A 15,967-nucleotide genomic window follows, 5' to 3' on the forward strand; every position below is an offset into this window, starting at 1 on the left:
AGAGAGGAATACTATTTGTAGAAGCTTTTGTGTCCACACATATTTTTTTTTTAAATATTTTAGTTGGACACAATACCTTTATTTATTTTTATGTGGTGCTGGGGATGGAACCCAGGGCCTCGCACGTGCTGGGTGACCTCTCTACCCCGGAGCCACAACCCCAACTTGTGTTATCAAGTTGCACCACACAAAATTCCTTCTAGTGGACCGTTTTTGATCTCAAAATGGAAATTCCATATGGTTCAATCATTCACGTATGCATTAGGGTGAGCCACACGAAGTAAGTTGTGCTTGTGGATAAAAATGGCCAGCTAGCAATGCAGGGCATAGTGTGGCGGTGGGCAGGCAGCGGGAAGGAGACGAGGAGGAGCAGGGAGGGTAGAGAACAGATGAAGGAAAATGCCCGGAGGTGGGGGGGAATCATTGCATGATGCTCCTCAAGTGGCTGCATGGTTACTCAAGCCCCCTGCTACAGGAAGAATAACGACACCCTAAACCTTTAAAGCACCTGCTAAAACAAGTCTGCATACACGAAAGAGGGAAAAGAGAAAGAGAAGCTGCCTTGCCCAGTAGGATCAGGGAAGGCCACAGCGGGCCACCTTCCAGCACTAGCGAGATGATTTGCACCTTGGTATCTGGAGAAAGGGTCTCCAGGAGTTGCAGACTGGGAATGGGATTCCAAAGAGTGAATTCGTTACAATCAAATTCCAAATTCCTCTACTGCAAAAATATCAAATGCCCACTGGAGTTCATCACAGGTGCACCTGCCTTGAGAGGTCTTCCCCTCTCTGGGAAAGGGGGAGAAAACCAAAAAAAAAAAACAGGGAAAACATTTCGTCAGTTCAGTTGCTTGTGTCTGAAAACACGATCCTGTGATTTCTCATTTAATTTTTAAACAAGCCTGATGCCCGATATGGCTGGACCATGCTGTGGGGCAGTCACTTGCCAGAGACCTTAAAAAAAGAAATGGCATCAAGCCTCTCGGTCAAGTTCGACTTGCGTTACAGCCGGTGCAGAGTATCAGACTCAGAGCTCTGCCTCCTTCCTGCGTTTGCCTTCACACTACTTCAAAAATGGCCAAACAGATGTTTCTTCAATCTTACACACCAACTTCACTTCCTGGCGGTAGCCGTGTGTGCCAAGTTCCAGCTCAGTGGAAGTTTTTATGGCTGAATTCGAAACCCCTGACAATAGGGGGTTATAATGAAATGCTGACAGACCCCTTAGCGCCAGCAAACTCAATGGCTCGATGCGAAGGAGGCTCTGTGCCCGGGGGGGGGGGGGGGGGGGGGGGTTCCAGCTGAGGCCCTGCAAGCCAATCAATCCTTGGGAGAAGAAAAGTAGTTTTTCCCAAACTCCCCACATTCACATGGATTTCTGGGCCAGACCTGCTTGCCTTTAGCTTGGCCTCTCTCCAGAGAGAGAGAGAGAGAGAGAGAGAGATGTCCAGAGAAATTCTCTCTTGGAAGTATGTGTGATCAACTTTCCTAAAATGGTAGGTCTGGTGTCCCCAAAGATTGATTTACTTAGCAAGTCTGCAACACCCAGGGGCCATTTCTTCCAAAGCAGAATGGCCAACAAGCCAATCCAAAGTGTGGGACAGAATCCACCCAGGCAGGAGTCCAACCTGTCCTCAGAGATTCCTACCTCGCTGAGAGCCCTTCACTGTGCCCTGGGCTTCAATATTTTTTATATTATCAGAAATAAATATTAAGGCATTTTTCTGCCATAAAATATCAAATGTAGAACATATGCAGATAGTTTTTAAAAGAAAGTATATTTTCACCCTAAGAAAAGACCTCTTTTAATATTTTGATGTGTTTCTATCATGTTTCTTTAGAACAGAAAAAAAATCCTATTACAATAGTAACGTTCTCATTATAGACATTTCGAAAAGCTCATAAAGATGAAGAGAAGAAAAGCAAAACCACCCGTCCATTTCTATGCAGGGATACCATTGTTAACTTTTAAAGTTCACCTTCCCAGTTGTGGACAGACACATTTTGAAAATTGAAGTGTTTGCTCCCATGCATGACTAATGAGATTCTGCCATCAGATCAATGGAAGGAGGCAGGGGAAAGGTGGCCAAATCACCAAAGTCACTCATACGGAGTTGGCCTTCATAAAATCAGTCAGGAATGCAGACCTCGGTCCTGAGAATGGAGTACAAATATTAGAAGTGATGTTTGCTTTAAAAAAGTTTCTTATGATCATTATGTTCTTCTTGGGAATTTGAGGTTTTAGTACTCCATTTCTCTCTTTTTTTTTCCTTTCTTTTGTATCAAAAGAGGTTAGCAGACAGCTTTGTGTGAAAGCAGTAAGGTCTTAAATCAAAGAAGAAAATTACCATCATTCAGGAAAGCTATTACTAATCCCTACTGCAAAGGACTGTATTACTTCTTATCTATGAAACAGAGATTTTCCATTTTAAAGTTTCAGTAGCTTTAACTAGTTTCACCTACATCAGAAATAATACATGTTCATTGTAGAAATTGAGAATAGGGACAAGTAAAAAGGAATGTTTTAAGAATATTCCCAATCTTGTCAGCTGGAGACACTATCATTAAAACTGGATGGACATCATATCCCTCTAGACTTTTGCAATACTTTAAAAAAAATTAACAGTGGGTTTGCTGTATATGTTATTATAATTCACTTTTCTCTTTTCTTTTTTATTATAATCTGTTAAATATTCTTCATCAGCATTAGTCTTAAAGTTTGCATTCTGAAGCATGGACTTCAAATAATTTACCCTACTGTGGGTCACTTATTTAAGTTATCTTCCAGTTTTTCATTATAATAAAAATGCCCTGGGATCTATTTTTTTGGCACATTAGTGATTATCTCCTTGGGATTCATTTCTGGAGATTAAATTAGTGGGTCAAAGGATGTGCACATTTGAAAATACTTTGCTAAGTATTGCCAAAGTCCCTTCAGAGAGGTTTCTCCCCTCAGAAAAGAGAAACTGTATGTTTCCCTGCCCTGTTAATTTTTTCTTAATCTTTAACCACTTAATAAGTGGAAAATAACATCTCGTTACTGTTTTAATAAGCATTTTATTACTAATCCATCTCAGTGCTTCCATATAGCCCTCCTGGTCTTTTTCATTCTCCTTTTTGTGTTTTCTGCCCACTTTTCTATTAGGGTGTTTTTCTTTTTCTAAGTAATTCATAAAAAACGTATTAACTATCAAGGACATGAATACTTTTTTTTTTTTGTCTTTTGCTGTGTGTGTGTGTGTGTTTACAGACATTTTTCATTATGTGGCAAATCTAGCTTGTGAACTCTGGAGTTGAAAAGATATGCAAATTATATATAACCCTCCTAATTTTTCTAGCATTTTATGATTTTATTTTTACAAGCACCTCTGATTGCCGTAGATTAATTTTGGTGTTGAGCAAGAGGAAGTACTCTAAACTTGGTCTCCCAATGGTTAGTATTTCCATGCTTTAATTTCCCAACTATGTACTATGAAACGTCCCCTGTATGAAGTTCTCAATTCTAATACACAGCCATGCCTGTTTCTAGACTCTATTTTGCCCCAACTGTTGGTCTACCTTTCTTTGTTAGTATAACACTGACTCAACTGATGTAGATTCATCACAGTTTTTAATATCTAAGGTCAGTGTTCTCCTTCCTACTTAACAAAATTTTCTGAAAACTTAGCGAAACTTTCTGACTCTTACAATGTTGTTGTTGAAACATATCAGCATAGAAATCGTGTTTACTGAAATATAAAAATTAAATTTCCTTTAGGATTTTCTGTTATAGTTCTATTAAATTTTAAATTAATTTGGATGGTCTTTGGCATTTTTACAAAAGTTTTGTAAAAAGTATTTAAAATGTCCTGTGCTTATTCAACTCTGCAACAGTTATTCTAAGTCACTTAGAAAAGTGTGTGGTATATTCTCTTCCACTGAGAGGCAATCATATTTGAGGCAATCACTTTAGGCTGAGATCGGTTTTGCGGTAAAAAGCATTTGTAAAAATGAGACGTGTGCTGGGTGGAAGGGGGATGGAATATATCTAAATACCCAGCTTTCATGGAAGGAAACTGCTCTGTCTCAGGGAAAAAAAGGAGCTTCCACTATTGAGGATGCAGAAACCAAGGTGCTGTTTTGGTGCGTCAGGCACGCTGACTGCAGATGGAATTGGGGCCTCCTGAGCCTCAGCTTTTCTTTGGCCTCTAATTCCACACCTTAAAGAAAGAGGATAATTGTGGGTGGTTTTTTTTTTATTGTTGTTTGTTTTTCTATCTTATTGATGCTAAACCCATAATTCTTGCTTGGAATTATGACTAATACCTACTCCCATGCTTAATCCAATATCCTCTCTTATGCATTTACATTGTCAAGTATTAGGTGAGCTTCTTCCAGAACTCTGTTATCCTGTCCAGTTTTTTTTCTTTTTATTTATATTATTTGAAAAAAAGTCAGGGCTGGGGCTATAGCTCAATTGGTAGAGTGCTTGCTAGAGCACTTGCCTTGCATGCACAAGGCCCTGGTTCATTCTCCAGTACCACACAAAATAAAATAAAAATATGTACTCAGATACTTCCTTCTCCATGGCTCTAAATCAGTATTACCTAAGGATAAGAGATTTTTAGAGAAAGCTCTTTTTTCAAAATGAGTTTCATTTTTCATTTTGCTATAAAAGACACCATGCTAGAGGTTTCTTCTACAATTGTTTTAAATATGCAATCGAGTGAACTTAGTGTGAAGTATAATTTATAGAGAGGGAAAATGGGGGTAGAATCTACCACCGGATGTCAAAATGTTTGACCTTCAAGTCACCTTGTATTTTTTTTTAACCCTTGTCAACTCTACCCCTTTTTTAGCACCTGGAACATAGTAAGTAAAAATGTATGGCGCAAATTGGTGGAGTATCTGACATTAAGAGATGGGTACTTCACGGTATAAATTGCCTTTCTTTTCCTTTGAAATCATAACACTTAGCTTTCGGCTTCCCTTGAGTCATTTTAATGTTAATATTGTTAATATTGGTGTTTTTTTTCTAAACTTTATGTCAGGGGAGGCTGACTCGTAGCTTTATTTCCCAAGAGAGCTAGGAGTCCAGGGAGAGAGAGAGGCAATCTTCTAAATGTTAATAAACTCTTACATTTAATGAGGAAGTGGCCCAAGAGATGGCACTCTCAAGAAGACGTGAACCCCAACATCTAACCCCTGGGGCCCTGGGAGTGGCCAGGGAGGCATACAGCTCTCAGACCAGGCTCCTTCCTGAGGAGAAGCAGAGGTCTCCAAGGCTGGGTAGATTTGATGATTTTTTTTAGGTGTGGTGGTCTTAGTCTTCTCTTGCCAAGTTTCTGTTCATGAATGAAAAGCTGTCACAACGTCGTCTCCTGTGACATCTTCTGTGTTAGTCAGCTTTTGTGTGGCCATGACTGATAAACCTGAAAAAGAACAACGTAGAGGAGGAAAGGTTTATTTTGGCCCATGGTTTCCGAGGTACAGAACAGTCAGCCTGAGGAGAGGCAGGTCATCAAGGCCCACGGGTGTGGTGGAGGAGAGCAGCTCAAGACCTGGCAACCAGGAAGCAGAGAGAGCTGGAAACAGTATAAACCCCCAAGGCTCGCCCCCAGTGACCCACTTCCTCCAGCCACACCCTACCTCCTACACCAAACCATATCAGTGGATCGATTCTTTGAGTGGGTCACAGCTCGTATAATCTAATAATTTCACCTCTGAAAATTCTTGCATTGTTTCACACATGAGCTTTTGGGGGACACCTCCTATCTAAACCGAAACACCCTCCCTCACCTGCCTTCTGCATCTCAGTGTCATCGTGTGTGTCCCTTTAACAGGAACATGACCCTAGTGGTCGTTACATGTGGCTGTTCCTCTCACTGGCTACGGTCCCCCGTGTTGTCACATTCAACTTGTTTGTTCATCCTTGGAAACCAGAACAATGCCTGGAAGTTCATAATTTCTCAACAAGAGTGTGCAGGATGAGTGTATGGAAGGACTCACTCTCTAGACGAGTCCTCTTTCTAACGAGGGTCGTGCGTTTGCTTTCAGTCATGTCATCGAGTCCCACCGTGGGATCCTCCAGCACGTCCTCCATCCTCCCATTTTCCTCTTCAGTTTTTCCTGCTGTCAAACAGAAGAGTGCCTTTGCCCCTGTCATCAGGCCCCAAGGCTCCCCTTCGCCCGCCTGCTCCAGTGGCAATGGAAATGGATTCAGAGGTGAGTGAAGGTTCGGCTTTAGGTGGGTGCACCACAGGTGCCGCCATGCCTGAAAGTGAGAGCAAACCGCACAACATCATTCCGAGCTGCAGCTGTTCACCTGTAGAGAGGTGCTTTGGTGTTTTCATCACGAGTCATGAATGGCTTGTGCAACTGCACTGGTACTCCAGGTAAAAGCAAGGTGTGGGTGGCGGGTGGAAGGCAGAGAAGTCAGCAAACTACAGGTTGCACAGTTCACTGAGAACCACACCTATAGTCCAAGAGGGTCTGGAATCTCTAGCACTACTGTCTGTGGAGCTGTTGCAGTGTGTCTGGAAGGTGCCTGGTTACGCCACCCCGCCTGATGCCATGCAGGGATTGCGTCCTCCCTAAGTGGCTTGCCATCTGCAGCGCACAGATCTTCTAGCAACACACGTGGAAGGGTCCATCAGGAACAACCGGGAAGCTCCGGGAATGCTGGTTACACGCTAGCCAAATTGGTAGCAGGTGCCTGCCGATCAGGGGTGGTGTAGGGAAGAAAGAGTTAAAGACATACTGTTTCTAAGAACAAAAATTAATCTCACCTGTCAAACCCACTTTTGAGCAATGTCCTAAAACATAATATGACGTGACGTAACACAAATGCGATGAGTACATGAGAATCCAATCATCCCATCGCGAGTAGGAGGCAGCCGATAGCAAGAAGCAAATTGGAAACTGCTGTGCACAATGGGTCACCGTAGTTTTCAGGCAGTTCCTTGTGTCTTGACATGACAACATTCAGGACAGGCAGGTGGGGTGAAACCAGAGAGTGACGTTCAGTTAACCCCTTGAGCGTCCAAGTCTTGAGGCGAGCAGAGCTCAGTGGGGACCTGGGGTGCGCTGACCCACGCAGGAGTTGGCAGCTCCTGGGGCTGCATAAAAGCATGTGGGTACCAGTAGGGACACAGCGAGGCTCCTTCTCCATCAGAGGCTGAGAAGGGAGTTGAGAGGTAATTGAGGTTCCTATCCCATCCTAAGGCTATCGAGGATGATGTGTCCTCCAACTCAAGCGTCTTGACAGAGAAATTCAAAACCAGAACCCAAACTGAAAATCCTGCACGTGTAGCTAGAGCAAGCAGCTGGGACCCCGTGCCACCCAGCATGGGGGGAGTTGGCACATTGGAATTTATTTTATGGAAATATCTTTGTTTTGTTTTCTCCCAGGTGTCTAAGCCTTAGAGAAATAGCTCGGGCTGTAGCTAAGTGTCCCTACCTGCCCGTCTCTCTTCAAAGGCTGTGGTCTGCACCCTGTCATGGGGGGTTGTGCCAGACCCAGTCCAGGATGGCTGTATCTCCAGATGGAAACAAAACTATTGCTGAATGTCCCCCCACCCCACAAGCACTTCAGAGATGACATTCTTCCCCCTGAGTTGGCTTTATTTACAGACTTTAAACCGAGTGGGGGAAAAACCCAGAATGGGAAGAACAGGAGAGGCCAAGAGTGAGCACAGGCTTTCCTCCACATTGGCATGGGAGGGAGACAGGAAGCATAGCCCTGCCCTGCGCCTGGCAATTCAGCAAATGTGCTCAGCCTTACCCGAAGGGAAGAAGTGTCAAGAGGCCCCCACTTGCAAGCCTCCCCCACCTCCTCTCACCCGTGTGCTGAGTTTGGTGCATGGCGTTGGCTGTGGCCAATCTGTTCTACCCGGGGAGACTCACCTGCAGGGCGGGAGCAGCCCCAGCAGGGTCCACGGCCACACACTGCCTGTCACTGGGGTCAGAAGGCTCATCCTGGGAGAGTGGCCGAGCTCCACGTTTGGATTATTTCTGTAGGGAAGACAACTTAGCTGGCTAGGCTTAGGCACAGCTCTAGGTTTTGGCTTCGTTTCTTTGGAATCTCTTTGAAGTTCCAGATCTCTTTGGCATCTGATAGCTTCCTCCCAATTCCCTGGTGATTTGAACCTGAAAAAGAAAAAGGAGGAGGAGGAAGAGAGGGAAAAGGAAAAAGTACCTGTCAATTAAAGGTTGTTGCCTTAAAATCAATCACAAAGAACTATGAGAACCTGCAGTAAGGAGAAGCAAAAGTGAATTCTGAGGAGTACCTTCAAGAGTATTAATGATGGAATGAGTGCGTGACTGCCTCTGGCTCACCCCCATTTTGGACCAGGTGAGTGGAGGCCCAGTATCCAGCAACATAGGTACCTGTCGGTATGGAGAGGCAGGAGGCCAAGCTGACCTTGAATGCACTGTCCATGGGCACTGTATGAACAAATCCTGGAACCTCAGGGCCTCATAAGCTGGGGTCTCCATCTTTTTAGAGACAGGGGAGAGAGAAATGTGGGCCAAGGTGCCTTTGAGGGGTTCTTCTCTAGACAATGGTGAGGTGACATATCTTAATTGTCAACAGAGGCACGCTGTCAACACTCCCTATGACTTGTGCTGAGTATGAGGGGCTGACGGAGTGCCCTGCATAAATTACCTCCTTCAAGTCACACCATGATCATCATTTTTAGTGAAGCAGCCTGCCGAGGTCACTGGACCAGTGATGGGTGACTTGAACACAGCGGTTGGGACTCCAGAGCCTAGGCGCTGACAGTCCCTGTCTGCCCAGGGTAGTCGTAGTGAAATTCCTCTTTGCCCTTCACCTTTCACTCATATCTACTTGCCACTTGGACCAAAGGGAGATTATTGCTTTCTCATGAAATGCCCAAGGTAAAGAGGAAATGGATGTCAGCACAGCCAACAGCATCTCTCCCCACCAGTGAAAATGCTCGATGCTTCTCCAGATTCTATCTTCCTTAAAAAGCCAAGGTCTCCATCTAGCCAAGATCCAGAGTTGGATGCAGGGCTAGCAAGAAGGGCATTGGCCCCCTTTCAAATGCTCCTTTGCTCCCTCTCTAAGACCCAGAAAAAAGGAAGGGGCTGAGAAGTTTTAAATGAAAAAGAAAGAGAAAGGTGAGAATGTGAGTCGGAATCTTACTGCCGGAGAGCTCTCCACGCACACTTCTTGTTCCCATTCTGCCTTATTTATCAGGCATTTACAGTTGATAAGTATAGATTGTCAGGATAATATTATACACTGTGTGTCTGATTCATTTTCCAGTTCCCTCCAGGAAAAAAAAAAAAAAAAAAAAAAGAACCCGCCTACACTCTGGGATAATTACTCGAGTTGCTATATCCCCAAATCATCGGGGAGTGTCCAGAATTGAACCGCCTTTATTGAAAAGTTACATCGATTCAATATATAGTAATACAGGCAAAAATAATTAAGGCTTTGCTAGCTGTGTAAGACCTTAATCCAGATCTCACAAACATTCAATAAAGCCTGTGTGGGCAGGGAAATAGACGGCTGACAATTTTGCCTGAGAGGACTAGCCGGGATGGAGCGAAGGGGCAGCAGGAGGTGAGCCAGAGAAAGAGAGAAAGAGAGGGAAGGAGAGGAAAAATAAAAGAGAGAGTTGGCAGATTGGGCCAAGAAGATTGTCCATCATTTCCCCCATCCACTTAGTAGGCACTGCTCAACCAAATGCTCATATGCAATTTGCTATTGTACATGGGAGAAATCACAGAATCAAATACTAGATTACATTTAGAAGTTTGGTGGCAGGGAAATCTATTCTGCCATTTTTCAAGAATGTGATAATTCAGGACTTGTCATGTCAAAGCCCCAAAACAGAGGACTAGGTTTCCCTGGTGATTGTTTTTTAACATCTTGCTTGTGCCACTTTATTTCCCAGGTCAAGGGGAAACCTGGGACTTGATTCCACCCAGACAGGTATCAGTCACATCCTCTTGGCTAGATGGAGGAGGCCCTGGATATTGCACTTGAACAGGGCACCCCGAGTTAGGAACTAAATTAAGTCTTCTTTCCAGTCACCAGCCTCCAAAAGTGAATGGAGTCACCCATCAGCAGTGAGCACCAAAGGAAAATGAGCTCCTTAAGGAAAAAACAAACAAACAATCAAAGCACTAAACAGGCTTAGGCTAGAATGGCTATAAAGCTACATCCCCAACCCTAAGACATGTAGGATGGATAGAAAGCTGGGTCTGCTGTAAGTCATGCCTCATAAGTCAACAGGCTCAACAGCTGGAGTTTCCCACTGAGGGAATTTGGAACAGTATCATCTGGAAATTATTTTAGTCTAATAATAAAAAATATAGCTCACATATATTGCATTTTGGTTTACATGTTTAGCATCTCATTTATACAGCCCACTAATATAAAGCAAAATGTGACACTTGGCCCCATAAGAAGAACTCCACAGTGATCCCTTAAGGCTTCTGTCTGTTAGCCCAAACCTGGAGAACACGGGTTCACATACCAGCCGAGGGCACCAGCTCCCTGGTTGGCTTCAGACTCTGTCATTCCCAGGCCCTGCTCTCTCTCTCTGTGCAGATAAGCTTTCACATAAAAGCCTGCCAGTCTCATTCCTGTGCCACTCTCTCCTTGCAGCCATGACGGGACTTGTCGTGCCCCCCATGTAAAGAGGAGGAAGAACTGCTTTCTCATAGCACGAAACTACTTACTCTGATGGACCAATAATGAGGAAAGCCCTCTGAGCTCTTTGGGGAGCGTTGTGCCCCCAGTGGACGTGATGGACAGATTTGGGAATGCAAGGAGCCACCATCTTACTTGGTCTCACGTGTCTCCTGTAGCTCTGATGGTAGCTACACAAACTGACCCTCTTGGGGACAAGGACAAAAGATGTCATTGACGTAGTCAGTGCTAAGAGCAGAAATGCAATTCTTTGTTATGAACATTATGAAAACCACCTTCCTATGTTTGTAAAATATTTAAGAAAAAAAATTGGCAAAACAATTCATGCTTAATATTTTGGATACTATTTGTTTTTCTTTGTAGGAAAAAAAAATGTTGAAAGTTTCTATTTTCTATGAAGCCTTTCAGATACCAATTTAGTTTATGCAGAAAAAAAAATTGAACAAAACAGGGTACCAGCATGGAAGACTTTCTTAAAATGAAACCTGAATTGAATGATGAAATGTATGTGTGTTTCCTTATAGTTTAATCTCTTTAAAAAAAAAACAAAAAAGTGAAAAAATTTTAAAATGTTTTACAATTATTTAAATAAATAAACGTGTAACTTATTGTAAGTAGAGGTAGAAATTAAGACCTTTTTTTTCTGGAAGAAAGAAGAGTTTCTCTTTCTGATGTAAAATGAAGATGATGCAAACATGTAGTAACCAGTTTTAAAAGTGTGTGATTATTACTACAGTTACTTCCTAGACTCTTACCCCTCAGCCTGCATCCCCCTCTTTTTCCATCATTTTATTGACCCATGGCAAGAACATGTAACTTACATGGATTCCTACAGAATAATCTACTACAAAAACCAAGACTCAAGTACATGCACTACACGCACACTCTAACGCCTCCTGTCATTCCAGCTCCATCTGCTTCCTTAAGTGGTCTACACATCCCTTTTGGTATTCACCCTTTTGTGAATAGTTCCTTAAAATCCATCTGAGCTTTTAACATTCTCCCCTGAACAATGGAGAGAATCCCCTGTTCTCATATCTCTTGGAGCATCCCAAGGGAAGAAATGTCTCACCTTCAGGAAGAGCCAAAGCCACAGATTTTGCTAACCAAGGGCCCCTTTGGAATTCTTCATTTCCAGAGCCACATACTTCCTCCTCTTTGGTGGCCTGATACTCAGTACAGAGGCATGAAGCCCCACAGAAATTCAGAAACAGAGTTTGGAGATAATGACTCTTTCTTGAACTCTCAGGATCAGTCTAAGAGTGGCCATGTCCTTGACTCTAAGATTTCCTCTTTTATGTTATTAAACTCTCTTGAAGAGAATATGTAATCCACCTGACACTGTTTTCAGATGAGAGTCGGACGAGATGTGGAAGAGAAATGAGAATATCCCTAAGCCTCTCTCCTGATGTTCAAAGCCATGGAAATCGGGATTCTTGGGAGATTCAGAGATCAGGGCCACCCGTGTTCTAAACAGTGCAGTGACTCTGCCCTGGATGGGCTCTTTGTAGTTCTGTGACTAGCTCTTAGGGAGGAAACCTTGCAGTAGCTGCTAAAAGAGGTAGGTTCTGGAAAGCCCGAGTGGCCCTGGAGATGCGTCCAGGTGTGCTTGGATTGCTGACCATGCTGTATCATCTTTTCCACTTGGGGTTCTCTTTTTGACTCCCTGGCACCACAGTAGCGTCTATACACAGACTTAATTGTGGGTTCTTGGTTGAGGTTCTAACATTAGGAATTAATGCAGCTATCATGGAAAAACACCCTTAGTCTATCTGAGCCGATTTTTAGATGACCTCTTTGCCCCACTGATTCATGCCCCCACACGCCCAACCCCCGAGGTCTTGTTTGCCTTTAGCTCACTCTGGAATTATCCAATATAACCTATACTTTTTTCTATGCACATTGAGAATCCAAGGTTTTGGAAATGTGGCATGCTTATAACTGCTGCTGACAGGCCCTCGCAGTCAGGGCTCCAAGCGCCAAAACACACGGAAACATAGGAGAAAACGTTCCCCAGCGAAAAATTCGAGGGAAGGGGAAGAATCTGTGGAAGACAAACATTACCATCCAAAAGTGAAGGCAGAACAAATTTAAGCATGTTCGGACCTGGATTTGAGCCAATCCAACATAAGGAAATGTTTTTTTAAGTAGCATTGCTTTTAGAACCTGTGAATCTTGCTCCTGCATGAAGATGAGTACAGTACTGTCTTCAAAATGATTGTAGAATTGTTGGTAGCTTTACACGGAAAAATGTGTAACTAAATACCTGACATCCTTGACCATTCAGCTAGAACCTTGGCAGCAACAGGTCTATTTAATTGTACAAATGTGTGTAAGGATTATTTTTAGTGTACTAATAAATTAAAAACAGAGCTACACTGTCCTCCTTCATTATTGTTATTGAATCATCCGGTCCCAGGTTATTTTTGTGCCACTTGGAATATGAGTATTTCTATAGGTAACTACAAAATTCTATCCTATCTTGGTGAGAGGAGCTGTGTACGATTTTTTTTTCATTTAAAGGGACAATTTACTTCCTTATTTATCTCATGTTTTTGTTGGAGCATCGAAATTCTTCCCAGTTTTTCTTTGCACATTTCAATATGCATGGTTTAACAGCCATTATCTTCTCTACCTTTTGTACAGTATGGCCTCATTTTCAAACTGTATAGTTTTACTTTATTGTTTTGCTTTGTCAGTTATATACAGCATAAAGTTGCTATGCACAGAGCTTTTTGTAAAGACGGCTTTTTTGTTTACTGTTTTTAATGGTCTTACTTATGAAAGAATATCTTGTTTGTAAAATGAATATGTCTACTTCAGTTTTAAACTTTAAATTATCCTAACAAAAAAAAATAAAATTTTTGTACTGTAAAAATTGGACTTTGGCTTTGTTTCCTTTTTGTTTAGTTTTGTTTATTTAAGAGAAATTTAGTTTTGGATTTGTTCTTGACTTGCGGGGGGGGGGTTCTTGAATTTTCCTTGAGGAAATTTCATTACAACTTTTATCTATGTGGAAAGTGCACTGTGGTGCTTACCTGGAGGAGAGCTTTTGAATGTCTTGTCAATTCTCTGTATTTATCTAGATTCATCTGGTCAAATTCTTCCATAAAAACCCCTGAACTCCAAAGACCCCCTTGGCTCTGTTGGATGTTGGCTCTTGGAGTTCTTAAGCACCTGGGCCATCTACTTAAAGCTGCTGAACACGTGCTATAAGCTGATCCTTAGACATGGGTGGAGAACTGGAGGGGACTCGTTGACTGTTCTCAAATTTAGGAAAGGGGCGCAGCAGGTGCCCACGGAAGGAAGTGATGCTTAGGGGACAGCTCAACAGGAAGACACAGGGGCTGAAGCCATCACAGAGGGCTGTGGTGGTCAGAGGGGTGTCCGTGGGGGAGGCTGGGCTGCACAGGGCCACCCAAAGGACTGGGTATCTTGTGGCAGAGGTTGGCAGTGACTGTCCCAGGTGAGAAGGACAACCTGAGCAGGGACGTGTAAAGGGAACTGCACAAAACACACTTTGAGTCATTTGATCCTAAGTGTGATTTTCAAACAGAATATTCACAAGTTTAAATGGATTGACTCCTTTCTCCCCATGTGGCTACAGAGACCTTCAAACCACACACATCACCTTCCTTATGTAAGTAGGACGAGCTGTTTCCAAACGGGGACTGAGGAAGCCCTGGCTTTCATTCTTCCCTGAAGACTGGCTCCTCCTCCCTGGAGATGGGCAGGGCTGGTGGGCTGTCCCCCTTCAGGCCTGGCCCAGGGTCGGCTTCCCAGGGGGCTTTTGCCCCCTGTAGCTGGCCTGTCCGTGTCCTGGTCCTCATCTGTATCATTTGCTTGGTTCTTCCCCTTTACACAGGAGGCCCAGAGCGCAGGGACTGCTCCATCTCAGTGCTGTGGACAAACCTGAGCCCGGTGCCTGGGCTCTCTGCAGCCCCTGGAGAGGAGTGAGCGAGCAGCTCGGTGCCAACCCCCAGGGCAGCTGCCCCTAATCTGTCTCAAATGGCATCACTCTCAGAATTACTTCTTAGGGACCTCGTTGTCAGTCAACTCATCAAACATATTGTGAAGTTTGTCTACAGTGTAATGTGACTGCTGCTGGCTAAACGGGAAGCCGGCTCGGGAGGGAGGTGAAGAAACGCTCTGGCTCAGCCCTGGGGCAGGTTGCTTGGCCCCTTGGCTTTGGAACTTAACCCATGTGGGTTCCCTTGCTGAGAGCTAACTCCAGAACCAGAACTGAGCCTCTTAGGAAGGAGTCCATCTGGCCACTCCAGTTCCAGATAACTTGTCAACCACCCACTTGAATCTCAAAGGGCTTACGGTACATGCACCGGCACCAAGAGGTTCTGAGTGGCTGTGGGGCGTTCATGTGAAGGTGCTGAGACTCAGAACTTCCAGAATTAATGGAGACTAAGTTCCAAAGCACCTGGTTCACCAGGCCAGGAAGTCTAGACTTTCTCCATAGGACTGCTCTGCAGATAACGGAAGGCTACTAAAGGTACTCAGGTCCAGGAGTGACACTGTCAACTTGGTCCTGGAGAAGAATCACAGGAGCTCCAGTGTGGGTCATGGACTGGAGGTGGTGGGTATGGAGGCAGGGATGGAAAGTGGATTCGCCCGTGTGCTGAACCACTGGGATGAATGGCTTCTGACTGGTCAGCTCAGCTGTCACACCAATTTCTCCTGCCCTTAGGGGACTATTGCAATAGCCTTGAAAGGAATGTCTCCTTCCTGAATTATGGCTGGGCCACAGAGATGGGAAGTAGAAGGAGGATTGAACAGACCTTCTGGGCTGTGTGTGGTGGCACACGCCTGTAATCCCAGGGACTCGGGAGGCTGAGGCAGGAGGACCACATCTAGAATCACTCCCGATTTATAGATTAGATAGATTTTGTGATATCCTGAACCCAAGCCACAAGCACAAAGGAGACCAGGCTGATAGGGAATGAAGTACACAATGACTTTAAATTGGGACAAACCTGCTACCATTTGTCGGTTCCTTTCTTGGTTATATGAAGAGATTATTTCTCATTAGTTTTTCAAATAGGATTAAGGAGAATTATATTCCTTGGCTTATGCGTATAAAAATTGATTGCATACTCTCACTTTTTTTTTTAATATTAGGGACTGAACCCAGGGGCTGCACATCCTGGATGTACCACTGAGCTACATCCCCAGCCCCTTTTAGGCTTTCTGTGGACACGGGGTCTCACGAGCGAAGTGCCCAGGCTGGCCTCCAATATGAGATCCTCAGGCCTCAGCCTCCGGAATCCCTGGTGTATTACAGGTGTGTGGGGAC

At 44.0% G+C, this 15,967-nt stretch overlaps 1 protein-coding gene across 1 annotated transcript in view; it reads left to right on the forward strand.

The window, feature by feature from the left end:
- The window catches only part of Ebf2 (EBF transcription factor 2), a 177,177-nt gene extending 165,901 nt beyond the window's left edge, over nucleotides 1–11,276 (forward strand). The window contains exons 15-16 of the mRNA XM_076853569.1: nucleotides 6,036–6,203; nucleotides 10,618–11,276. Of these exons, the coding sequence (XP_076709684.1) occupies nucleotides 6,036–6,203; nucleotides 10,618–10,649 (200 nt within the window). The 3' untranslated portion in view covers nucleotides 10,650–11,276. The remainder of the gene's footprint in view (nucleotides 1–6,035; nucleotides 6,204–10,617) is intronic.
- Nucleotides 11,277–15,967: the final 4,691 nt, after the last annotated feature.

This window comes from Callospermophilus lateralis, chromosome 4 (assembly GCF_048772815.1).
Source record: "Callospermophilus lateralis isolate mCalLat2 chromosome 4, mCalLat2.hap1, whole genome shotgun sequence".
Lineage (NCBI taxonomy): Eukaryota > Metazoa > Chordata > Mammalia > Rodentia > Sciuridae > Callospermophilus > Callospermophilus lateralis.